Source organism: Lytechinus variegatus, chromosome 3 (genome assembly GCF_018143015.1).
Source record: "Lytechinus variegatus isolate NC3 chromosome 3, Lvar_3.0, whole genome shotgun sequence".
NCBI lineage: Eukaryota > Metazoa > Echinodermata > Echinoidea > Temnopleuroida > Toxopneustidae > Lytechinus > Lytechinus variegatus.
Window position 1 is genome coordinate 45,259,836 of NC_054742.1, and position 27,622 is coordinate 45,287,457.

The 27,622-nt window shown below is 35.5% G+C and overlaps 1 protein-coding gene across 1 annotated transcript in view; it reads left to right on the forward strand.

The window, feature by feature from the left end:
• Positions 1 to 27,257, forward strand: part of LOC121411147 (heat shock cognate 71 kDa protein-like) — a 47,519-nt gene extending 20,262 nt beyond the window's left edge. Inside the window, exons 7-9 of the mRNA XM_041603680.1 lie at positions 9,696 to 9,943; positions 14,314 to 14,476; positions 27,099 to 27,257. Of these exons, the coding sequence (XP_041459614.1) occupies positions 9,696 to 9,943; positions 14,314 to 14,476; positions 27,099 to 27,160 (473 nt within the window). The 3' untranslated portion in view covers positions 27,161 to 27,257. The remainder of the gene's footprint in view (positions 1 to 9,695; positions 9,944 to 14,313; positions 14,477 to 27,098) is intronic.
• The last annotated feature ends 365 nt before the right edge of the window (positions 27,258 to 27,622 follow it).

Sequence of the window (27,622 nt, forward strand, 5' to 3'; positions counted from 1 at the left end):
ACCTATTGCAATGACGTAACACGAAACGGGAAACGAGAAAAGGAGAAAAGGGAGAGAGAGAGAAAAAGAGGAAGGAAAAGGAAAAAAAAGGAAAGGAAAAAGGAAAGGGAAAGGGAAAAGAAAGGGAAAGAAATAATATAAATAGGGAAAATGGAAGGAAAGCAGGAAAAGGAAGGAAAGAAGAACATGTGAGGAAGTACAAACTATCCTGAAATACGAATACATTAGCACGTATTTTAAGACAATTGGATGAAATGCAAAGGTCATTTGATTTAGATGCCAACGACTACTTTAGATTACAAGGAGTGTTCTAAAATATCATACATGGACTCATTTAAGAATGCAGCTATATCAAATATTATTCTTTCTGTTGAATTGGTACAGCTAAACAAAATGAAAAAAACATTTTATGATCTATTAGTAGCAGAAAGATATGAGTGTCTAGTAAGTACGTTTAGACTTCAAAATATGTTTCAGATAAAGAATTGGTATTGGCTCGCGTTCATCTAGTCTATCAACACTATTCATGTAAATTACAGAGAATTTCAGTTAAAAGTATCGAACGATATTTTAAACTTGAACGATAAGTTGTATAAAATGAAAGTCATCACTTCACCTTTATTTTATTTCTGTAATGCAAAAATTCAAACGAACGAACATTAATTTTGGAATTGTCAATTTACACAGTTATTTTTTAATCAGCTAGGAAAAGAACTCACTATATTTCATTTTTCATTATTAACGGAAAAAGTGTAATACTCGGTATTTTATCAAGAAAATGTCTTCTTTTTAATCATGTTTTAGTTATTGCAAAGAAATCAGTTTATCTTAGTAGATGTAAATCATGTAAACCAACAGTCTCTGATTATGTTGATTTGTTAACTAGATCGTACAAAATAGAAAAAAATTACAGCTATTCGAAATAACAAAAGTAGTGTTCACGAGCGCAGGTGGCGAGACATGATACGTAACTGTTATGTAATTTTATTATAATGTATCATTAGTATTGTTCAACTGTATTGAATGAATGTACCTTGAGGTGACCAATGAAAAATAATTTGAATATAAAAAAATACATTAGCATGATTAGCAAGAGAGGGATATAAAATCAAAAGATATGACTCGATGGCACGGGGAAGGATGGCAGGCAATTGGGAGAAAGAGGCAAAAAGAAACGGGAAATGAAGTAAGAACCAAAAGAACATTTGGAAAAGCAGAATTACGAAGAAAAGGGACAGTAGTAGAGCAGATAAGCTAAAAAAAATCACAACAATTGTGCAAAATTTGACTAAAGCATGAAACTTTCACAAGTATTAGTGTATGCCGTAAGATTTATTTCAAAGATGGGAATTAAACTATAAAAACAAACAGTGTTGCAAACATGGCAAAGGGACATTTGAAATGCTAATATTTATAATCAAAGTCAAATATTACCAAGGCAACATCAATTTATTATTCAAATTAACTCATGCAGAATACTTAGTGATTTTTTTTGTTCAAAATTAAATGACTGGCCAGTCCTTTCGCACACTGAATTATTTGTGATTGTATCTTCCACCTGTCCATAATATTGTCATCCAAATAATTATTTATTTTAATTAGATATTATTTGGCTGCCATGGCAATATCTTCAGATGCTATTTATATATTTTGCATCAAACATATCTATGGTAAGCATATTTAGCACACTACTATTAGGGGTTTTGCAAGAAAAATCAGATTCTACGTTCCCTTTTTTCATCAAAACTGGTACTAAATGATCCGTTGCAATGGCATCAGGCCATTTGCAACATTGATATTTATCGTTGAATTCAAGTATTACCAAGACAACATCAATCTGTATCATTCTAATTAGTTCATGCAGAACACTTAATGCGCATTATTTCCCTTAAATTAATTGAGTATGTCAGACCTTATGCATGTACATTAAGTTGATTTTCATTCTATTTTTCACCTTTCCATAACCTTGTCATTCATGTTGTTGTTTTTGGTTGCCTTGGCAATGGCGTATGATGTTATATTTATATATTTAGTCACAAACATATCTCAATTAATATCTTAAAATTATTGCAGATGGAATGATGATCATACATGTATTCTACATTGTTATCAATATTTTTACCTTTCTAGAGGGAAGTAAGGTGTTGCCATGGCAACGGGCCCTTGCAACACTTTTTTAATAGTTTAATTCAAGCATCAGCAAGGCAACATAATCTTTTTATCTTTATAAAGAATTACTGCAGAACACTTTATGTATTTCATGTTCAAATGAGGGGGTCAAAACTTAAGTATACAGATAAAGTTATTTCCGATTGTACTTTCCATCTGTCCATTTTCTTGTCAACCATGTTATTTTTGCAAACCATATGTTATTTGGTTGCCATGGCAATGGCTTGAGATGTAATTTATACATTTAGCAACAAAAATATCTTTAACACTGTAGAACTAGGGAAAATTGAAAATAAATCATATTCTACAACTTTTTTAATCAAAATCTTTATTTTTCTGGGGGAAAACAGGCAGTTGCCATGGCAACGGACCAATTGGATCTATCTTGGTGATCTTGAATATTTCTAAATTTCATATGTATTCAATTGGAAGTCTGAAAATTATCATTTTGGTCATCTATATCATGTTTATTGACCATTTACATGTGAATGTATGTTATTTTTTTAGAAATTAATCCATTGCCATGACAACGGCCGAAATGGCATTTCTAAATTTACCTCCCATCTTTAAAATAAATCTTACGGCATATACTAATACTTGTGAAAGTTTCATGCTTTAGTCATAATTTGCACAATATTATTGTTCGGCTTATCCGCTCTACTACAGGAAAAAAGAGAAAAACTTCAAAACACGACCGGCCTGCCAAGGATTGAAAAATATAAAGAACAGGGCGAAAGGTGGATGCTCGTTCCCTCCCTTTGAAAGCACACTCCCCTATCTCGTGTCTGCTAAAATTTCTGACCCCCCCCATTCGCAGGTTTTTTTCCTGCCTTGGAGACCCCCTAAATTCGGAACACTGCTCAATATACCCCCTATCTCAGGTGAGTTCTCATTCCGACCCCCTTTCTCAGGACAGACAACCAACCCCCCCCCCCCACTTCATCTCAGGTAACCTGTCATTACAATAGAGGTTCCCTGATGTCATAATGGAGGACAAACATTCAAAACTAGCTGGAATTTCAGGAATTTGATCCCGGGATTTAACCAATTTTTCTATGATATTAAAGATGTTTTGAAACCCCCTTTTTAAGTTTTTAAGGATTCCAAAGAGAGAGAGAGAGGGGGGGGGGGGCAACCCCTTTTAAAAGAAATATCCAGGTGGAAAGTCAAGTAAACCCCCTTTTTATAATTCGCGGGCCAGACTTGTCCCGCGAAAAAGTACCCCTTTACATTGTGGGAACACGCATGCGGTCCCTCCGAAGTCCGAACCCGGAGTGGGGTAGGGGGGGGGGCATCTATTATAAGCTTGCTAAATTTTATGCAACAATGGTCGCAATCAGGACTCCCCCCCCCTCCCAAAAAAATCCTTAGCCAAGGGCTAGTTATATTTCCCTATATGTCCTAACCTATAAGAAAAGCTTTACGCTGGCTAGATTTACCGTAAAAGCATCTTAATGTTTACTTTGGCTAAATTTCCAAAGCTACTATCACATAATTAGAATTTAATTCCGAAATCATTTTAAAGGGCCATTTTTTTTCTCTGGCTCGCTGGCGATTTTACAAATTTTTCCACATTTGCTATTGTGCTGCCTCAAAATATTTCGTTTAATATCTGCAACTGCACTGAAGATGTGTGATGTGCATGTACCCGCGATTTGTTAAAAATAAGTGCCAAAGTGTAATTTGTAAAAGTCTCACGAGATTCCGGGGGCTCCGCCCCAGACCTGGGGCCCGTTGCAGAAAGAGTTGCAATCAATCGCAACTCCAAAAATCATGCACAACTTGATTTTCAACCAATCAACAGCGCGCATTTTTGGCTTGCGATTGATTTTTTGACTTGCGTTTAAACGCAACTCTTTCTGCAACGGGCTCCAGTAGCGGCACCAAAAGGCACGGGTGGGGTGGGGGTGGGAGTGCATTCGTCCCCTCCCTTGCTCCCCCGGAAATTTTGAGAAATATGTAGTTAATGCTGTCATAAGCATCCTACTTAAGCTGCAATGTGCTCCAAAACAGCTTTTTCGTTCCTTAAATTTTGAATACTAGCAGCAATTACCCGTGGCAGCGCAGGGGTAGGAGTCATTTTTCTTTATCAAAGTGTGTGGGGGGAGGGGGAAGGGGTGACAATCTTGTATGTACAGCTAGACTGCCTATTCACACTGAAAGCCAAGCAGTTTATTGATGAAATATATTTAGACAACTGATTCATAGCAGACTTCTCTTTCAATATAGAGAGGAGGTTCAATTAAGTTAAGCATCTTGGGTTGAACTGGAGGAAGAACTTCAATAATCATTACAGAGTGAAATCCAAATCTAACTATAAAATGGAAAAATGTATTAGAACACGGTGTATTCAGTAAGCAGTCAAGGGGCAATTATTTTGATATAGAAATTTTATGATTACATGTATTGGGTCAGAAATAAATATGTAAGTACATTGCACATGTACCTTACAATGTACATTAGACTGCGGTTGTTTGTACTTTTTAAATTAAAGGTTGCTCAATCATAAGTATGGCAGGATGTCGAAAAGAAGTGAGAGAAGGGGGGGGGGTGATAAAATGAGTGAGACAGTCTGTAAAATCATTTTACCAATGCTTGTTTATTACGATCACACTACATTAGTATTTTGTTAATCACACAGAAATAAAGTTTTAATAAATGAATTGGCGAACATAATACTAAATATAGTTCATTTATATTTGTAAATGAATTTTAGAGACATTAATTTTGTTGAATGTGTGTAGCAAAGAAAGAAAATGCCAGTGTTACCAATGTTCCGAAGAAAATCTGATCAAATTTGCCCTTAAATAAAAGGGTTAATAGCAAATCTATTAAGAAATTTTTAATTTTGGGTTTTGGAACTTAGCACTGAGTTGATTATCAGACTCAACCAAACAACTTCATCACATGTTGGAATTTAGATTTACTGCGGCATCAATCATTCAATATAATATTATGTCTTACGTCAAAATACTAACCATGCACTGAACTGTGTGCAACAGAGCACTGGCACAGCTTGGCCTTGGAGCATTGAGTGGCAGGTAGCTGAATCTGTTAAAATACAGGATTAAATATAAAGGATGTTTTAATGAAACTGGGTAGGTAGGTCATTGGATTGACCTAATTATCAAGAAAAGGTAACCTTCTCAAAGATTCATCATGAAGGTTTTATCTCCCGATTTCACTGATGTTGACATAGATTCTAGGCCTACAAATAATATTCTCACTTTATTCTCACCTAATCAGCAAGCAGGTGACAATTAAGTGAGAATATTGTTTGTATGTCAAAGAAATCGGGAGATAAAACCTTTTTGATGAAGTTTTGCAACATGTGCCGTCGCAAGAAATACACATCGCTTGTGAGTTGTGTTACGCGTTTGCGATTACTGCTGCCGCATAGATAGTAGACTTGTTACGAGGTTGAACGCGGCATTTTTTAGTACAAATGTCCTACTTGGCACAAATGTTCCTTGAGTCAAAAGAAAAAGATTCATCCAAAGAGACACGCTGTATCTATGCAAATCAGCAAGTAATTTGCAAAAATTTGCATATTTTGTCGATAAAGTATAAACAAGTAATTCGGAATATATATTTCACCAGAACTGCCTTAAAATTGGAAATAAAGACTTAGGGTAAGACAGGGAAGAAAATTGTCATAAAATAATTGGGATATCCTTGTTTGTTATTACCTAATTTACATAAATTATGCAAATTATAATTTAAAAAGAGTATTTTTTCAAGAATCCTGAACTGTTTTATAAATAACAGCAATTAATACAAAATGTCAACATTCTACATGAAAGAGAATAATTTAGCGAAGACATCGATATGATTCATGACAGTATTAGTGTCTTAATTTGCTTAGAAAGAGGGCAAATATGTCAAATGTATGACGTGATATTGCGCTAAAACGAGACCAAAACAACCTCTATGTCACAGTCACACTCACGAATCGGACAATAAAGCGATCAATGGTATGTCATTCGAGATAACACAATCTCAACACAATACCTTCCTCGGCTTCTCGTATCGCTTTTGTTGGTGTGTCTGCCACACCGTAATCTATGATACATACGGGCAAAATGCATTTCGGTATCAGTAAAACACTATCAATTTTGTTTTATTTGTTTCCAATTTGTTTCTCTTGGAAAATTTACAGGAGACATTGCTTTGCAGGTTACTGCATTAATGAAGCTCTGGCACATGAATCATGACGAATGTACCCCACCTCAATCCATATATTAACTTTGTTAAAATATATATCTTTTGGAGACCCCAAAGTGGCAAAACTGCATCTCCCCGGCATTCCCGCTACCTTACAAAACCAGTTTGACTTGTATTATTAACTTGGAAAACACAGATGTATGGGACATTAGACAACATGATTCCTGAAAAAAGGTTTTTTTTTTGGTTTATTTAAGCCCATGGGAGCCCTCCGAATTTACCCCATCCCCTCTCCGTATTTCGACTTTAAATTAAAAAATATCATGTTTTAAAGCCATCAGCAAGGCAAATTGCGTTTTTTGGTATAATAAAGCAACTTTTATATCTATATTTTTATATTTACATTCATCATTATTGATATTATTACGGAGCTGTCTAATCATTATTAATATTATTATTATCATTACTATTATTATCATTGTTCTGCCGTTTGTAATAGCACGGTGCTCTAGCACAGTAAAGCCTATAACCCAACAGGAGCATGCCTAGGATACCCTTTCCCTTTTTGGTTTTATGTATTAAAAAATAGTGTATTGTCTTTAGAACTCTGTACTTTTGTTTGTATTGATATATCTTGGAATAGATTGAGGAGAAAATACTCTTCAACTGACATGTAGAGGAGCTGTGGTAAATTGAAGAACAGCCACACGGCCCTTTATTGATTCCACTCTATGTTGAATTTAAATATTTTGAGATCCCAATCGGAAGAAAGATACATTTCTACTACACACAGTAAAGCCTCTTTGCGTTCTCCTTTTGAAAAAAGAAACATAGAAGGGGGCTGAAGCTTGTTTGATTTCTTGGGACCAAAATTTTACATTGAACCTTTTTTGATTTTCAAATTTACATCAATAAATTTTACAGGCAAATAAACAAAAAGGGTTGCACTACAAAATGAAGATTTTTGGGTAACGTTTCTTTTTTTGCCACATCTGCCGGAATTCCAGGGGGTGCTATCTATCGAGAATAATACACGCAGCACCCCCCCCCCCACCCCTTCCGGAAAATCTTGCGGGTGCTTCAGCCCCCGCTTTCAAGTACCAGGGCCTCCTCTATATAATGTAGATGCTGCCTTTAATAAGTGCCCTTTTCCAGATGAGGGCTTCATTTAGACGATATTCTAAATATATATTGTCAAAACAAAATAAAGGGTTGGGCAACTTCGACAGGCCACCGTCATGTACACGAACTTATTTTATGCGATATAAAACAACGCCTTCTGTGTTATTTTTTCAAGAGGAGAAAGTAAAGAGGCTTTACTGTGTGTAGTAGAAAATGTATCTTTCTTCCGAATGGGTTCTGAAAATATTTAAATTTAACATAGAGTGGAAGCAATAACGGGGTTAGAGTATTATAGAGTTTACGTGTGGCTTCTTTTTTCAATGTACAGCTCTTCTACATGTCAAATGTAGAGTATTTTCTCCTCAATCTATTCCAAGATATCAATACAAACAAAAGTAATCTTTTAAGAGTTCTAAAGACAATAAACTATTTTTGAATACATAAAACCAAAAGGGAAAAGGGTATCCTAGGCATGCTCCTGTTGGGTTATAGCCTTTACTGTGCTAGAGCATTATTACAAACTGCAGAACAATAATAATAATAATGATAATAATAATATTAATGATAATATGAAATATAGATATAAAAGTCGCTTTATTATACCAAAAACGCAATTTGCCTTGCCGTTGGCTTTTAAACACGATATTGTTTTTATTTAGTGTCGAAATACAGAGAGGGGATGGAGTAAATTCGGAGGGCTCCCGTGGACTTAGGCTTAAATAAACAAAAAACAAACTATCTTCAGGAAACATGTTAACTGATGTCTAATACATCTGTCTTTTCGAAGTCGATAATACAAGTCAAACTGGTTTTGTAAAGTAGCGGGAATGCCGCGGGGAATGCAGTTTTGCCACTTTGGGGTCTCCAAAAGATATATATTTTAACAAAGTTAATATATGGATTGAGGTGGGGTACATTCGTCATGAAAAAACACAAATAACAGAACTTTTAATACATATGAAAAAACTGAGAAATAAGCTATCAGTAACCTATAGGGGATTACTTCCCGAAAACGATAAGGTTGTTGATCAACGATCTATGATATAGTATATATCCGTGTACTGTATCAAAGCACTAGCTTTGTATCAAAGCAATAGCTTTGATCCAGCTGAGGCATGGCGGCTTGTCATTGTTAAAACCCAACTTCACAAAGGAAATTATAATTGGTATGGTGTCGAAAATCTGTCTATCTGACGGTCAATTGGATCAGGCTCGCCCTAACCGCTAACCCGTCATGTGGTCTAGTGGTTAAGGCACCGGCGTTCAAAGCTGGGGGCCCGGGTTCGATTCCCGGCAGAGACATTTTTTCGGCATCACCAATTTTTCCAAAGGGTAGATAGCTCTGGGGAATCTTGATTTAAGCTACGCCTACCATTGTTCTCTTCATCCATTTCTTTACACAATATTTAAAATAAATGAGTTGCCAAAGCTGCTGTACATGCATAGCTTCACACATATTTTTATACTTTCCCCCCATACGTGTACTGTATCAAAGCACTAGCTTTGTATCAAAGCAATAGCTTTGATCCAGCTGAGGCATGGCGGCTTGTCATTGTTCAAAACCCAACTTCACCCGACAAAGGAAATTATAATTGGTATGGTGTCGAAAATCTGTCTATCTGACGGTCAATTGGATCAGGCTCGCCCGAACCGCTAACCCGTCTCTGTAGTCTAGTGGTTAAATTCTCAAGAAATTTATTTTGAATGCTCTTAAAAACGCAACTTTTATACTCCATTTTTACACAAAGTCCTTACCGTGGGGGCGTCACCCCCTCTCCCGCTCGATCGCTTCGGTATCTCACGCTGTCAAAATATTGTGCCCCCTTCGGGATTTTGCCCCCCCAAAACTGAAAGTGTTCCGGCGCGCCTGTTGACGAGCCCGTGTGCACGAGTCACGATCTTTGGATGGCCTTTATGCTAATGAATAGTCCTGACAACCCATTGACCTGAACAATATGTGAAGTGACTTTGTTTAATGTTTTGATGATCCATTATGATGAAATGATTAATAATGTAAATCTACAAAATGGCACCATATGATATTATATACGACACAAAATTTGCTAATGCATGAGAGTAAACGATATGATTAGATGATATAATTTAAGAAGTAATTCTTATGAATTTATATCTTGCAATGATGGCAGCATAGATTATTTATGCGCGCAGACGAAAATCCCGGGGCAGTTTGATGGTTCATAAAAATATTTTTAACTCATATACATTTTATTTTACATAAGCACTACAAGCTGCTGTTCTATCTGAAGACCAACCCATGCTACCCGTAGCAGTCGAAGATCTGCTGATCCTTGATGTAGCTCCTTTTACCATCAGCCTTGAGACAGCCGGTGGTGTCATGACTTGTCTCATAAAGAGAAACACAACAATTCCGACCAAACAGCAACAAATGTTCACGACTTTTACTGACAATCAACCAGGTGTTCTCATACAAGTCTTTGAAGGAGAGCTTGCATTGACCAAGGAAGATGTAAGTTGCTGCCACATTGGGAATTTACCCCGGGGGGGGGGGGGCCACTTACATTGACGAGTGGATACCATGCGCGACCAAAAAAAAACACGTAAAAAGGATGTCTTTTTCACGATAGGGCACGTTACGTACGTAACGTGATAAGGGTGTCAAAAACACTAAAATAATGAAAAAAGGGTATCTATTTCGCTAGGAAAATTACGTGTTTAGGGTCGAATTTGCGGGGATAAAACAAAATTAAAATGTTTTATAAAGGATGTCCTTTTTGCCCCAACACTTCGTGTTTAGAGTCCGATTTGCGCGAGGTGTAGAAGGTGGGGTTGTACTAAACCAAATAAGGTAAAGCCGACGACCGAAGGACCCGTAACAATAGAACATTCCTGTACTTGTTTAGGGGTTCATTTCAGGGAACATTTGCCAAGAGTATCGTTTTGTTTCCAAAACTTGTTAAGGGTTGGGCTTCACACGCCAATACTTGTTCAGGGGAGCATTTTCAGAATATGGAAATTACGTGTTTAGGGTGCTTTTCGAGACCCCATGGTCGCGCATGGTATCCACTCGTGAATGGAAGTGGCCCCCCCCCCCCGGGGGAATTTACGAAGATTTAAATTGTTTTAGGACCGGGCTTGAGACTAGAGATCGTTCTCATTTCGCTTATCTAGTCTGGAGTGAAGCTCTGAGTTCTGATCTGATGTAATGATGACCTTGAAGAAACTGTATAAAAAATTTCCACTATTCTCAAGCTTCTAGTATTGTTTACAAAGAGAACATTCTGCCAATTTCTAGAGCAGTCTAATTTTAGAAGACTCTTGAATTACCTCAGTAAAATTAACAATGTAAACAACATAGCTAATTCTAGTGTTCTTTTCACTGAACTAGGAGTCTATTGTGTAGCAATCTCTATTCAGAAATAAGAAAACTACTCAGGCTTTAAATATGTGTAGGCATGCCTAACATAGCTTTACTGAAAAATTCTGGAATATTCTTAATCATTATATGCTGTGAATATCCTTAAAGGTCAAGTCCACCTCAGAAAAATGTTGATTTGAATCAATAGAGAAAAATCAGACAAGCACAATGCTGAAAATTTCATCGAAATCGGATGTAAAATAAGAAAGTTATGACATTTCAAAGTTTTGCTTATTTTCAACAAAATAGTTACATGAACGAGCCAGTTTCATCTAAATGAGAGAGTCGATGATGTCACTCACTCACTATTTCTTTTGTTTTTATTGTTTGAATTATAAAATATTTCAATTTTTACGAATTTGACGATTAGGACCTCCTTGCCTGAAACACAAAATGTTAAACTAATTTAATTCCATGTGTTCAGGGAGGAATGAAACTTCATTTCACATGACAATGACGAGAAAATAAAAATATTTCATATTTCATATAATAAAATACAAAAGAAATAGTGAGTGAGTGATGTCATCAGTTCCCTCATTTGGATGTAACTGGCAATAAGCGAAACTTTAAAATGCCATAACTTTCTTATTTTACATCCGATTTTGATGAAATTTTCAGTGTTATGCTTGTTAAATTTTTCTCTTTTTATTCAAATCAAGTTTTTGTTGGGGTGGACTTGTCCTTGAAAGGGGGAAATAACTAAATAAATGAATTAATTGCTTTTATTATTCTACAGTGCGTATCAAAAAAAGTTTACACTTTGAATAAATCCTGTAAAATTATACATTTGTAATATCCTGAAGATTGTTCCACATTTTAACATTGGTCCTGTACCATTAAAGCAAATGACGATATAACTGTGGAAAAATATTTCCGCTTGATTGAGCACCACTTACTTTTGAAAAGTTAGTGAAAAATGATTTGCGCAGAAATTTGAAATAGTTATGCGAATAAAAGTAGACCTTAATCATGAAGAACACATGGAATTTAGCTAGTAAAATTGATTTGAAGATATCTTCTACATTGTTTGACTTGTTTCCTTGCCCAAAACACTTCGAAGAGTGCATTTCGCCCCACCCCACTCCCCCACACACCGAGGCAATCGTGACGATATTTGCTTTACACTGAGCTCTGATTTGCATGGAATGACTTAAGCTTGATTTTCATTTTGTTAATCATTGCTAAGCTTGGGAAAAGTGTGGGGAAACAAGTATTAAATGAAGAATGAAATGTAAACCAACTTTTAATGATAAAAACCTAGTGAAAAAATGCTGGAGATGTCTGATATTAACTTTTGTTCAGATTCAGTTATGTCCTCAGATCCAGATAGGGTAAAGGTTGTGCTTATTAAAGGTCAAGTCCCCCTCAGAAAAATGTTGATTTGAATCAATAGAGAAAAATCAGACAAGCACAATGCTGAAAATTTAATCAAAATCGGATGTGAAATAAGAAAGTTATGACATTTCAAAGTTTCGCTTATTTTTAACAAAATAGTTATATGAACGAGCCAGTTACATCCAAACGAGAGAGTCGATGATGTCACTCACTCACTATTTCTTTTGTTTTTTATTGTTTGAATTATACAACATTTCAATTTTTACAAATTTGATGATTAGGACCTCCTTATCTGAAGCACAAAATATTAAAATAGTGGAACTTCACGTGTTCAGGGAGGAATGCAACCTCATTTCACATGACAATGACGAAAAAATAAAAATATTTCATATTTCATATAATAAAATACAAAAGAAATAGTGAGTGAGTGATGTCATCACTTCCCTGATTTGCATACCGACCGAGATGTGCATATAACTGTTTTACATCCGATTTTGATGAAATTTTCAGTGTTATGTTAGTTGATTTTTTCTCTTTTTATTCAAATCAAGTTTTTGTTGGGGTGGACTTGTCCTTTAAGTGTTGAAATTTCAATTTGGGTGGCAAAATTGTCACAAAATGCTTGAATTTATCCGTTTTATTCCAATTGACTAAAAGTGCACGGGAAATGTATGATAAATCTTTTGTAGTGTAAGTTTGAGTTCGTCCTTTCCCCTTGACACAGCATGAAAACGAGCATTTCTGCGCAAACAGATTTCTGCGAGCTTTACAGAAATGGACAGTGCTAACTCAAGTGTAACATTCTGTCAAAACTTTTACTTTCAATGGATAGATGAGAGCCAAACCCAAGATTATATGTGAAGAAATTACCCACATGTTGTATATTTTTCAATTCCCATGCATGGCTTTTTCAAAGAGTAAACTTTTTTTGATACGCACTGTATAACATAATTTTCATATACATTTGTCACGGTTGGTGATTTTTTTAAAATAAACAAGATTATCTCATTTCAATCAAATTTACAATGCGCTTTAATTCAATTCAATGACGATGCAAATCATTAAATCGACCAACCGTCGAGATGCGTCTGGTCTGATGGTTAAGACTCTCGTCTCTCGATAGAGTTCGATTCCCAGGCATGACGTGTTTTCGATAGAGTTCGATTCCCAGGCATGACGTGTTTTCCGTCAGCAAGAAATTCACCCACACTCGACCCTGGAGAGGGAGACGAGTACAGGCAGACAGTAACTCCTCAAAAAGCTGACATGTGCGCACCGGAATAGATTAGCTAGCTTAGCCGGGGTAACATGATGATCGCCCTGAGCACCTAACAACGCGAATATGTGCGCTATATATTATCCTAAATCATTATCTTTTTTTAAATATCTACACTGCAAAAACTCTGGTGTTGATTTAAGTTTAACACCATCCCAACACCAATTAGTATTAAAACAGAATCGGTTTGATTCTAAACTGGTGTTGTTTCAATACTTCTCTGGTGTGGACATATTAGATTCCGGGCTGGTGTTAAATCAACACCGGAGTTTTTGCAGTGTATAGTCCAAGAATTCTCAGAGATAATCAACAACAAACGAGTACAATATGACTCTTTTATAAGATTTGTATTTTCACAAATACAAAATGGAACACGTTTTTTTATGTACAGGTATAAAAATTCTCTGGTGTGGACATATATAGATTCCAGGCTGGTTATAAATCAACACCAGAGTTTCGCAGTGTATAATGTTACTATTTATGTATTATATTATATCTGGCATGGAAGAAAAATTAAATTATTCTATGAATGAAAGACGGTGAATTCTGATCTTTAAGCCTGTTTAGAATGCTTAAAAAATACATTTAGGAACAAGAAAAAATTCTCTGGTGTGGACATATATATATTCCAGGCTGGTGTTAAATCAACACCGGAGTTTTTGCAGTGTATAATGTTACTATTTATGTATAAACTTGTCTACCCTTTATATATATATATATATATATATATATATATATCTGGCATGGAAGAAAAATTATTCTATGAATGAAAGACGGTGAATTCTGATCTTTAAGCCTGTTTAGAATGATTAAAAAAATTAATGAACAAAAATGTATCTCTTATTTTCAGAACCTCCTTGGAAAATTTGAACTCTCAGGATGGAAATCAGCACCCAGGGGTGTCCCCCAGATTGAGGTCACATTTTGTGTCGACGCCGATGGTATCTTTAATGTATCAGCTACAGACAAATCTACCGGCCGGGATGAGGAAATCACCATTGACAATGATACCAGTATGTATCGTTCGTAGGGCCCTCTCAGTTAGTTAAGGGGGATGGGGGATTCTAGGCAAAGCAGGCCATGTAATTTGCCATATGAGAGAATTGAAGTCTCACAGTTGTCGTATTATTTTGTCTTGGACTTGCAAATACACGAAGTTTATTTTTTTTTCTTCAGGATTCTTTCTTTTTTTCACTATTCTCAAATAAACCCTTTACCAGCATGTTTAAATGTGTTTTTTATATTTTATTGTACTGAAATCGATCTTGACGATCTGAAAACTTGCCAGCACCTTGTCTGACATGTATAAATTTGCCCAAGAAAATGAATCCATATATTAATTGAAGTTTACATTCTACAAGCATTATGACTACACAGTAAGGAAAATAGGTTCAACTTCGCACCTTTAACTTGTTTAAAGGTGCAAACCTGATTCACACTGGGCGCATCTTTAAAGTGCAACTTTGTACCCTTCTGGCTCTCTCCATGAATAACAAAAGATTGTCGAGACTTCCGGATTGTTCACTTCACATTTTTTTAAAAGATTTTCAAAGGGATGCTCCGGGCTGAAAATATTTATATCTAAATAAATAGAGTAAAATTTCATCAAAATCGGATAATAAAAAACATAGTTATTGAATTCTAAAGTTTATACATATTTGTGAAAACAGTTATATGCACATCGTCATGAATATTCATTAGGTGGGCTGATGATGTCATATCCCCACTTTCATTTTCTTATGGTGTTACATGAAATCACAAGTGTTTCATTTTTCATACATGTGTTAATGATGTGTCTCCTTTATGATGAAATAAATTGCGGCAATAATGCACTTAATGCGTTGTCAATCCAATTGTTTTAGTTCTTGGTAGAAAATTTTTGAATAAACATAATTTCATATAATAAAATACAAAAGAACAAGTTAGGGGGGATATGACATCATCGGCCCATCTAATGAGTATTCATGAAATCATGCATAGAATTGTTTCACCGGAATAACGCAAATCTTTAGAATTCAATAACTTCGTTATTTTTTATCTGATTTCAATGAAATTTTCAGCATTTTTCTCAGTGAAATTTGCTCTATTTATTAATTATCTCCAGCCTAGACCATCCATTTAAGTGTTGCCTACCTTGCTTGGGACTCGAACTCACCTCGTTTTAATTGCAGTCAAGACCTCTCAGTCGCAACTCTTTGTAAGACGGGCCCCTGGTCTGCACTTTTAATGGTGCAAAGTTAAACCTATAAGATTGCCACGGATCCAACTTGACAAATTTTCCTATCATCAGGATCATCAGGATGCCACCGTGCTTGGCCGTCCGCATCGTCCGTTTGGCCAAGTTGGTTCCGGAATTCTTCTGCGCTGCTCGTACATAATCAGAACATGAAGCTATTATAGCTCCGTGATCAGTCAGCTAACTATACTTTTAATTCCGCAATAATTAATTGACACAAACAAGAAAGAAATGATGGATCGTGTGTATGGTGTAACACACATATAAGTGCAACGTTGGGTTCCCCGTATGTAATGATTTACAAAAAGCTTATCGAAACAGTTACTGATATAACTATCTTTGCCAAATGACCTGATTCCACAAATAAAACAAAAACAAATCATTCTTATACCAAATTAATGATATTACAAAGAGAAGTCAAGACTATATGAATACATTTATTCAAGACTTTGGGATGAACGTTATCATACAACGTTCCTTTTCTTAATATATCAAGTTATAGTAAATAGTGGTAGTAAAATACGAGCTGTGATTGGCTGGATTGGTACCACGTGACCTCCCTTCAAAAAGTTATATTGTACATATGTACAATATAACTTTCAATTTTTGGATGGCAAAACCCGTGTTAAATGAATGGGGAGAATGTCGATTAATTTGTTTTCAATCGATATATTTGTATATCGATTTCCCAAAGTAGCATTTTTATAATTTCCGATAGCAGATAGAAATACAAATTTACGTGGTTTAACCCCTTGCAGCAGACGACAAATTGAACATCGTGTTCAATTGGAATTTCACAAATATAAGGTAAGAAGAACGTATGCCATCTAGATCTAGACTGTGGTAAAATCCATGATGGGGGGCTTAGATTGAGGGATCTATTTACTATAATAAATAGTGAACGTTCTATCATACAATATTACTGGACTATATGAACTCCAAATATAAAATTATCCCTCGTGCAAGCCTATTTCACCTCGACCTTCGGCCTCGGTGAAATAAACCTGTACTCGGGATAATTTTTTATTTGTCGTACATATAATCCAGTATATTGTACAATAGATTGTACACTATTTATATAATATAGGACAATGTTTAAGATATCCCTCACCGTAGCAGGATGTAAAAACAATGGCTTTTCAAAATGACCAGTCATAAACTCTCTCTCTATAATATAGTCCAGTCAATCTAGCCAGAATAGGGGGGTAACCCACCACTAATTGCAACACGAGATATTCCACTGAAATGCTTTCCAGGAAAGTCCCCTAAACAACATACTAAAAATCCCAAGAAATCCAAGCAGTGTAAATTTATGAAATCTGCATATTATGCAAATTAGCGATTTGAAATTAGAAAAAGAAGGAAAATAATCCAAAAATTACAAATTAAATGTCCAAAACAATTTAATTTGAATGGAAATTCATGATAAATAACTGAATTCAATGTTTTTAATCAAAAGTTCAAAAATTTCTACCTCATCTGCATATTATACAAATAAGCATCCATATATGGGAAAAATGTCAAGATATTGTGATTTTTCTCATATAGACTGCTTGAAAACATTCCATTAATCATGTTAATGTTGTCATTAATATTCTACGATATTACTAAGCATGAGAATTCATCTCAATGCCTGAAAATCAATTTGCATATTATGCAAATTAGCCATTTAAGAAAATAGAAAATGAGGAAATCAATCCAAAAATTACAAATTAAATGTCCACAGCAAGTAGTTTCGAACAAAAGTTCATGATGAATAAATAAGTTTATTTAAAAAAGCTAGCAAATCTGCCTCATTGGCATATTATGCAAATAAGTATCCTTATATGAAAAATGTCAAGAAATTTTGATTTTCATCACATTGACTGCCGTGAAAACATTTCAGTTTTTCAAATTGATATGCTGCTATCAAGCAATCATATCCTAATATTAATATTCAAGGAAAAATACTGGAAATATGTTCTTCGCTTCCGAAGCTGCGTTGTTAGTCTGTCAAGATGATGGGATTGGCAAGAACAAAGCACAATATTTGAATTGGTGTGTAGTTTGTGAGAGTTGACAACCCTTTCTTATATGGATGGGAACGACTTAGACTTTCTTGAAATTTCACTGTATAAACATGATAAAGGGAGGCCAGGAAAAACAAACTTATGTCAGGTAAGATCTGATGAGTAGTCTCATGTATCAGAGATTCCGTCTGGCCTAGTAGCTTCATGCAGGTTTTTTTTAAACAATTTCTTCAGTAGTCGGGCTGCACCTGCTTGACTTAACATCTGGTCATATGTGGGTCAGGATAGCGTCCCATGACTTGTAGATCAGCGTCATCATCATCAGTGGTGAATACTAAGAATAAAAATCTTTGCCTTCCTGTACATGTAATTGATATTAAGGGGTCCCAACATGCTAATTGTTACAGCCTGGATCATTTTCAATCCGGTCAACAAATTATGTATTATAGGCTTATCTACAAACCCTCGTATGGTCCTCTTTAATGCATTGTAGCAATTCTGAGCTTTACCTTACTGATGCTATTGGAGCTCTACGTACGTAAAATGTGCAAGCCTTCCTAGCCTAAAACTCTTGACATCTTCCGAAACAACTTATGTCCATTGTCTCATTGAGGCAACTTGTGTCGGAAGAAGACATAGTTGACGGTTTGTTCTTGTTAAAGTCCTCTTGATTGGCATTCAGTCTCCTATGCTCGACTTGTCGGATTTCAGTACAGAGAGTTGTATGATTGTCCAAAGTACATCTGCATGACACTATTAAAGTCAGCATTCCTCCAGAAGAACATCCTTAGTCGTATTACCATAGTTACTAAAAGGTTTACTCCTCTGGATAACCTCACAGTATACCCATGAGTGACACCTATGTGGCAAATACATCCTGGAAGTGGTACACACTGTCTAATCAATGTTGGATGGTATTTGATGGTTATGTTAAGGGTGTTCTATTATGTTGTGTTCTCTTGTTGGAAAGGCAATAGTCATTATCATCATTGTCTCACTGAGGAATTTATGTTTGCCATAAATATCAGAAAATCAATATTGTTATTTGCATACAACTTACTTAGAAACTATAGCTTTATTATTTGGAGATGGTTGCCATAGGAGATTTATCAAAGAGGAAAGAACAGAAAATGGATGCTTCTTCATGAAGCAACAACTGGATTCAGCAAGAACGTCTAATCACGACTCCTGTATCTGAGAAAGATGCCTAAAATGGCTTTCATGTCGCTCGTATAGGCAAATGCCTATTGTTACTCTTATTAAGCATGCCCAGAGATCTTGTGATCCCAGCAAGTACTCATAATCACCACCATAAACATTAAAGTCTTCAGGTAAGACTCAAAAGTTGATTGGGTCTCTACTCTCCTGATAAATTGGGGAAGGCTATTCCGCAGCTATGGCCCAGAGATGTAGAAGGCTCTGTCACCCAAGGTTGTGTGGCTGAGAGATTCCCTCAGCAATGCTTTATCTGCGGATCTGAGACTGCGTGTTGGTCTATGCTGAGATAAGAGCTCTGATATGTAGGGTGGAGATTTTTCGTTCAGAGTTTTGAATACAAGGACCCCAAGTTTATAAAATAATGTGCTACAAGGACCAAATACAGTATTCGAAACTATTGGGTTTTTAATTGTACGGGTGTGACATCTTGTGCTGATCTTTGGCAATCCAGGAGCTTGCTAGCGTGGACTATACTGGCAAGAAACGCAAAGTCTCTACAAAGTCAAGAAGAGAGCAAGACTTGGATGGAAATAATAAAGCATTCAAGCAGTGGGATCCATGTAGAATGGACTCATCATTATACAATAGAGTGGGGTAACTGACAAAAGTCAATATCAACCAAACAAGAAATGTAGGGAAGGTCATTATGGTTAATCTATATGGAATTTTCGAGGAAAGTATCACGAATGTGTTTCCTTGAACATTTATAACATGTCGGATGCTTATTTGCAGAATATGTAAATTAAAATTCAGATATTAAGCTGATAATTAATGTATTTGCCATTCTTAGTGATCACATCATATTGATCTAGAATGAAATGTTTTCATAACTGTTTTTGTGAGAAAAATAAAAATTTCTTGATTTTTTTTGCATACGATAATGCTCATATATATGCAAATGAGGTATTATTTACGATTTATTATTTAAAAATATATAGATTTGTAAAACTTATGTGCTTCAGTTCAATTCGCATTGTTTTCTGCACTTGATTTCCAATATTTAGATTATTTTCCTTATTTGTAATTTATCATGGCAAATTTGCACAAAATGCAAATTTTGTGATTTTCCTATATGCTTGTATATTTAAGGACTTTTAATATGGTGTTTAGGAAACCTTCCTGTAAGGTATTGCCATATTGCCATATTCCAATTTCAATAGATAATCTACTTGCAATTTTTGTATCACCAGTGTGTTTCCTTGAATATTCATAACATGTTAGATACTTTTATTTGCATAATATGCAAATTACACTACAGACACTAAGCTGAATACAAATGTATTCAACGTCCTTAGTGATAGCAGCATGTAAATTTCAATATAAATAAAAAATTTCAAGCAGTTAATGAGGGAAAAATCACAATAACTTGACATTTTTCCATATAAGGATGCTTATTTGCATATTATGCAAATGAAGTTGATTTTTTTTTGCCCTTTTGACAAAACACATTGAATACAGTTATTTATCATGAATTTTCGCTCAAATTGAATTGTTTTGGACAGTCAATTTGTAATCTTTGGGCTGTTTTCTTTATTTTATCTAACTTTTTATGGCTAATTTGCATAATATGCAAATTTCATAAATTTCCACTGCTTGGATTTCTTGGGACTTTTAGTATGTTGTTTAGGGGACCTTCCTTGAAAGCATTGCAGTGGAATATCTCGTGTTGCAATTAGTGGTGGGTCAAAACCTATATTGACTGGACTAATAGCAGATAGCTCTGGAGAACCTTGATTTAAGCTACGCCTACCATTGCTCTCTTCATCCGCATTTCTTTCACAAAATATTTAAAGAAAAGAGTTGCGAAAGCTGTTGTACGCGTATAATTTCTCTCATTTGTATATTCAAATTTCAAGTCGGTTTTATTGAACAATACTCATCAAAAAGTCCGAAGACTAACAGTGTTAGTTTACAATAAAAAATGCATACTGTAACAGAGAAATAACTACATAACATGCAGTGACCATTAAAGAAGAAAAATATATATATTGTGTTTAAAATGAAATAATAGTTTAACATGAAATAGAATGAGCAGATGCATGTAATGAGACAGATTTAATTTATATATATTTGAAAAAAAAAGGAGGTGAGGAGCAAGAAAGTGGAGCAAGTATGGCAAGAGTAAGCATGTGAAAAGGTGAGAATAGAGAAGGGGTTGTAGCAAAATAAAGGAAAGAAGGAAAAGGGGCACATGCCCACCAGGTGCCCCCCCCCCCGCTGAAAAAAAAAGGCCGGAGCAAAAAAAATCTTAAAAAAAAGGATATGCAAAAAAAAATGCCGGAGCCAAATATTAAGGGGAAAAAGGATTAAAAAGGTAATAAAAAATCAAGTTTTGAAGTCAATATACAAAACTTTTTTCAGCTCGGACATCGAGCTTTAAGCATTATTTTTTCATTTAAAAATTTAAGTGCTCAAAACATCAACTTTCAGATACGATTGTCAAACGTAGGTCTATAAGTCAGCGCTGCGCGCTCGAATTTTGATTGGTGAGTACTCTATATCAATTCTATTACCAAGCAAGCTCCCCCTTTCATCATCTTTTAAGTTAAAAATTCAGCTCGCGATTTGCGCTCGCATTAATTGTTAAAAATGTATTAACCATTGTAATTCATAATTACAAAATGTTTAAAATTTCCAGTTTTCAAGCCTTTTAAATAACAATGCCACTCTGCCATTACGCATATTATATAAACAAATAAGAAATTAACATTATCCTGAATTCCTAATAACTAAATTGGGTGTTTTCAAAATGGAATATCAACAAGCTTGGGAATAATAGGAAGATAGTCATCGTCATATGATGACAAAATGTCCTTAGAATGTTTCCGTCCTTATAATAATAACAAAAAATATCAGCTCGCGTTTCGCGCTTGCATCATTCATTAAGTGTGATCCATATCCACTTCACAATTTTCCTACACAGTGCTTGAAGTATTATTTAAATGAACCTTTTTCAGATCGGAATATCAAATGTTTTTAGCTCGCGCTTACATTATTAATCTTCATGATTAAAAAAATGTGTTCAGAATGCCCAGATTCTAGGTCTAAATCGAAAACATGCGCACGCATGTTTATTGAGATAGCCTTCATGTTCTTTATTTAAAATGTGCTTAAATTATCCAGTTCCAGAATATCAATAATTGTCTGCTCGTGCTTCACGCTTGCTTTATTAATGATACCAAATTAGCCATATCCTATTCATGACAATATGAATAGTCCCGCCTTTAGGTCTAAAATCTAATTTTTCTTCCGCTTGCGCTTCGCGCTCGCATCAATTGTTAAGTTACATTCCTATCCCATTTAAAATTGCAAACAGTAGACTTAGAATGGCAATTTTTTAGGTAGCAATGTCAAGAATTTTTAGCTCGCGCTTCGCTTTCCCGAAATTGAAATATGTACCGTATTCGTGGGTAACTATGAAGAGTTCTTAAGAGGTCCCTTTTCGATCATGTTAGAACATTAATTAAACATTTCTGCTCGCGCTTTGCGTTCGCAGTAATTATGTAGTTACATACATCTTGTTCATGATCACAAACATTGCCCAGAATGTTAAATTTTCAGGACAAAATACATAAAAGTAAAAAAAAAATTGCTCGCGCTTCACGCTCGCACTTTTTACATAAGGAAAATGAGATTACTTTATATTCATGTTGTTTTATAAGAATGAAGCTAAGAATTGACTGATCATGGAAAATAAAGGTGAAGATAATTTCAGGCCCCATTCCCTATTGGCGAAAATCGGATCCGCCCTTGTGATACATACACACACACACAGAAAAATACTGCCCCTTCCTGAAAAAGCAAGGACCCCCAGTCCCCCTCAGGAAAAAATCCTAGCTACGCCACTGAGAGAGAGAGACAAGAGAAGAAAAAAATACATAACATCCAGTTAGGGAATATTGCACAACAGGTACATAAAACTTATATAATACATGTGAGAGATACCTGTTTTAAAAACTTATATAATACATGTGAGAGATACCTGTTTTAAAAAATCACATTTTAAATACATTTGGGCAAACATTTAAATAAAAAAACAAAAATCATCCCCAGGATGAGCAAACTGACAAGTACATGTATCTGAAGTTTTATATACATGTAGCAGATAACAGTGTGATGAAATCAGAAACGAGAAGTTGTAGAAAAGAGAAAGAAAGGGGGAGAGATCAAGGGAACAAGGAAAAATAGAGGGGAAAAAGTGAGAGAGAGGAGGGAAAAAGAAAACATCACAAAGGAATATTGCACATCAAATGAGAGAAAAATTAATTAATGCATACAAATATAGTCTTAGATTAATCATACATGCATCCAATAAGCTAGCAGGAGTAACAGTATAACTGAATAAATTGCACACAGTAAATTCACTGACTGTTTAAAGTTTGAATGAAATAAGGGATGGGAATTCCGATATCTGTCAGTTCTCATCCTGGGAAGGGATAGTGCAGATGCATTCCTTTCTTCCATACGTGTAGTGTACATATCAGCAATAGCTTTGATCCCGCTGAGGCATGGCGGCTTGTCATTATTCGATACCCACTTACACCCGACAATGGAGGTCCATGACCCGACAAAGAAAATTATAATTGGTACACTCTAAAAAATGAAGTGCTAATTCAGCTCTTAAAGAGCGTGTATAGTGACTGCACTTCGTAGTGCTGATTTGTCTAGTTCAAATTTGAACGAGAAAAATCAGCACTCCGAAGTGCAGTCACTATACACGCTCTTTAAGAGCTGAATTAGCACTTCATTTTTTAGAGTGTATAGTGTCGAAAATCTGTTTATCTGACGGTCAATGGAATATTGGTCGCCCTTGCCACTAACCCGTCTCTGTGGTCTAGTGGTTAAGGCACCGGCGCGCGTTATAAACTAGGGGCCCGGGTTCGATTCTCGGCAGTGACATTTTTTCGGTAATACCAATTTTTCCAAAGAACAGAAAGTTTTGGGGAACCTTGCTTTAAACTACTCCTACCATTGTTCTCTCCATCCATTTCTTTCACAAAATATGAAATAATGCTGATGGCAATCAAAGAATTATTATCAGCATTATTTTGTTACCTTACTGAAGCCAATACGTGAAACTTTAAGATATTAACCCCTCAAAAAAGTTTGGAAATCTGAATTTGGCCATTAATTTCTCCCAACTCTCAGTTTTACACAATGCATATTTGATATCATTCAATAGATCGTTCAATTCTCTTTAAAATTATACCATGCTTGTTAAGATCATGTCATCATGAAAAGAGCAGGATTCAAAAGTGTTGGATGAGGTCTGAACTGAAAAGCTGCAAAACGAGCAGAAATAGTCATGAAGGGTCAATACAGAACATGATTCTTCTGTCTGTGTCAATACAGATGAAAATCCATTCAAATCAAGCCCCTGCTTCTGTAGCGATGTTTCTGTGAGATAACATGGTTGGAGTCGTGGTTTGAAATACCCATGCTTGTTTTTTTTAATTATGTGTTTGCTTGTGCAGAGGTGTGTTTGATTCCATGTTAATGTTAATGTTAAGGTGCATGAAAATAATCACCACTGAAAACAAGTGGAATGCCTCTGGCCGTCTCACCTGCATCACGCGGCAGCAGTGCTGACTTTGAAAACTACTCTAACTCGCACAAGATGTTCAGTGATATATGGTTACTCTTATGTTCACTTTTTATGAACTAGACCAATAAACTTACACAGATATGATGGTTGTTCAACAAAAAAACCCAACATGGCCAAAGTTCATTGGCCTTACATGACCTTTGACCTTGATCATGTGACTTGAAACTCGCACAGGATGTTCAGTGATACTTGATTATTCTTATGCCCAAGATTCATGAATCAGATCCATAAACTTTCAAAGTTATGATGGTAATTCAACAGATACACCCAATTCGGCCAAAGTTCATTGACCCTAAATGACCTTTGACCTTAATCATGAGACCTGAAACTTGCACAAAATGTTCAGTGATGCTTGATTACTATTATGTCCATGTTTCATGAATCAGATCCATAACTTTCAAAGTTATGATGGGAATTCAACAGTTACCCCCAATTCGGCCAAAGTTCATTGACCCTAAATGACCTTTGACCTTGGTCATGTGACATAAAACTCATGCAGGATATTCAGTAATAGTTTGGCCAAGTTTCATCAACTAGGTCCATATACTTTCTAAGTTATGATGTCATTTCAAAAACTTAACCTTAGGTTAAGATTTGATGTTGACTCCGCCGCCGCCGCCGCCGTCGGAAAAGCGGCGCCTATAGTCTCACTCTGCTATGCAGGTGAGACAAAAACAGTGCCATTCAGTATTGTGTTATTTTGCAACTTTTGAATTTTGACCTTGCCCCACATTTCAAGGTGAAAGATAATCACATCATGTAGGGTATCATTTAAAAGAAAATTAAATGATCTGTTCATTGATGTTAATTACACATTGATATTTACTAAAACCGATGTGAAATTATCGATCAAAATCAAAAGAAACCGCTGAGAAACATACTCATCACCACGGAAAAAAGAACAGTGACTTTCAATATTGTGTCATTTTGCAACTTTTGAATTTTGACCTTGTCCCACATTTGAACCTCCATATTAACCATAATCATATCATAGAGGGTGTCATTTTAAAGGGAATGAAATGCTCTATTGATATTAATTAAACATTGATATCTACTAAAACCGGGGAAGGATTATCGATCAAAGTCAGATTTCCAAACCTTTATATATATATATATATATATATATATATATATATATATATTGTAAGAAATGGATGAAGAGAACAATGGTAGGCGTAGCTTAAATCAAGGTTCCCCAGAGCTATCTACCCTTTGGAAAAATTGGTGATGCCGAAAAAATGTCTCTGCCGGGAATCGAACCCGGGCCCCCAGCTTTGAACGCCGGTGCCTTAACCACTAGACCACAGAGACGGTTAGTAGCTAGGGCGAGCCCGATCCGATTGACCGTCAGATAGACAGATTTTCGACACTATACCAATTATAATTATATTCCTTTGTCGGGTGAAGGTGAGTTTTGAACAATGACAAGCCGCCATGCCTCAGCTGGATCAAAGCTATTGCTTCGATACAGTACACATATGGGAGAAGAAATACAAATGTGTAAAGTTATACATGTACAACAGCTTTTGGCAACTCTTTTTTATTTAAATATTGTAAGAAATGGATGAAGAGAACAATGGTAGAACAAAGCTGGGGGCCCGGGTTCGATTCCCGGCAGAGACATTTTTTCGGCATCACCAATTTTTCCAAAGGGTAGATAGCTCTGGGGAACCTTGATTTAAGCTACGCCTACCATTGTTCTCTTCATCCATTTCTTACAATATTTAAATAAAAAAGAGTTGCCAAAAGCTGTTGTACATGTATAACTTTACACATTTGTATTTCTTCTCCCATATGTGTACTGTATCGAAGCAATAGCTTTGATCCAGCTGAGGCATGGCGGCTTGTCATTGTTCAAAACTCACCTTCACCCGACAAAGGAATATAATTATAATTGGTATAGTGTCGAAAATCTGTCTATCTGACGGTCAATCGGATCGGGCTCGCCCTAGCTACTAACCGTCTCTGTGGTCTAGTGGTTAAGGCACCGGCGTTCAAAGCTGGGGGCCCGGGTTCGATTCCCGGCAGAGACATTTTTTCGGCATCACCAATTTTTCCAAAGGGTAGATAGCTCTGGGGAACCTTGATTTAAGCTACGCCTACCATTGTTCTCTTCATCCATTTCTTACAATATTTAAATAAAAAAGAGTTGCCAAAAGCTGTTGTACATGTATAACTTTACACATATATATATATATATATATATATATATATATATATATATATATTACATTAAGTTGAAAGTCATTGCTGTTACCATGCATTGTGTACTGCAGGCGGGACTGCTAAAGAGCCTCTCCACTTGTTTAGATCATTTCTTTGTTTGAACGATTAATTTTTTTTTACAGATTTAATGTTTGGGGTTCGGCTTTTAAATTATTCTGTCAATTAATTTTTTATTTTCAAAAAAAGGTTGGATTTGGCAAATTCGCATCAGGGAAGGGGAAAAATGGCTAGGAGGAGGATAAATTATATTATTTGTAAACATTAATTCTACCATATTATGAATGAGAACATTTGCAAGGGCTTTATGACTCAAAGTCTTCGTTATCATGTCGATTCCTTAGGTGCGCTTTCAAATGAAGACATTGAGAGGATGGTTGCAGAATTGGAGAAGATCAAATTGTAAGATAGAGAGGTCCAGCATCTAGACCCGAAATTCTCTCTGGGCTTAACTACGTCCTGAAGAGTTACACAGAGGATGAGCAAATAGAGGACAAGGTTGCTGACCAATGAAAATGGAAGAAAACACATTTATAGGCTTACTTCATTTGTAAGTCTTGAGTACGTTCACTTTGTTTTGTTCGATCCCAATTTATTCTACGAAAATAATAGTGTTGTTGGGGTTTTATTATTTTTCAAAATTCAATTCATTAACATGGTATTATGTTAACTAATAGTAAATAAAATTATTTTGTAAGTTCTATGCCTTAGATACGGCATAGGATTTAATCATGTTTGAGATAGGATGTATACGTTTTAAAGCACCAACAGCCAGTCCCAAATTATATAATTACGCATGTACTGTAAACATTGCTTGTAAAATGTAATTACGTTTAAAAAAGGTATTCTGAAAGTGATTGAGCCCCAA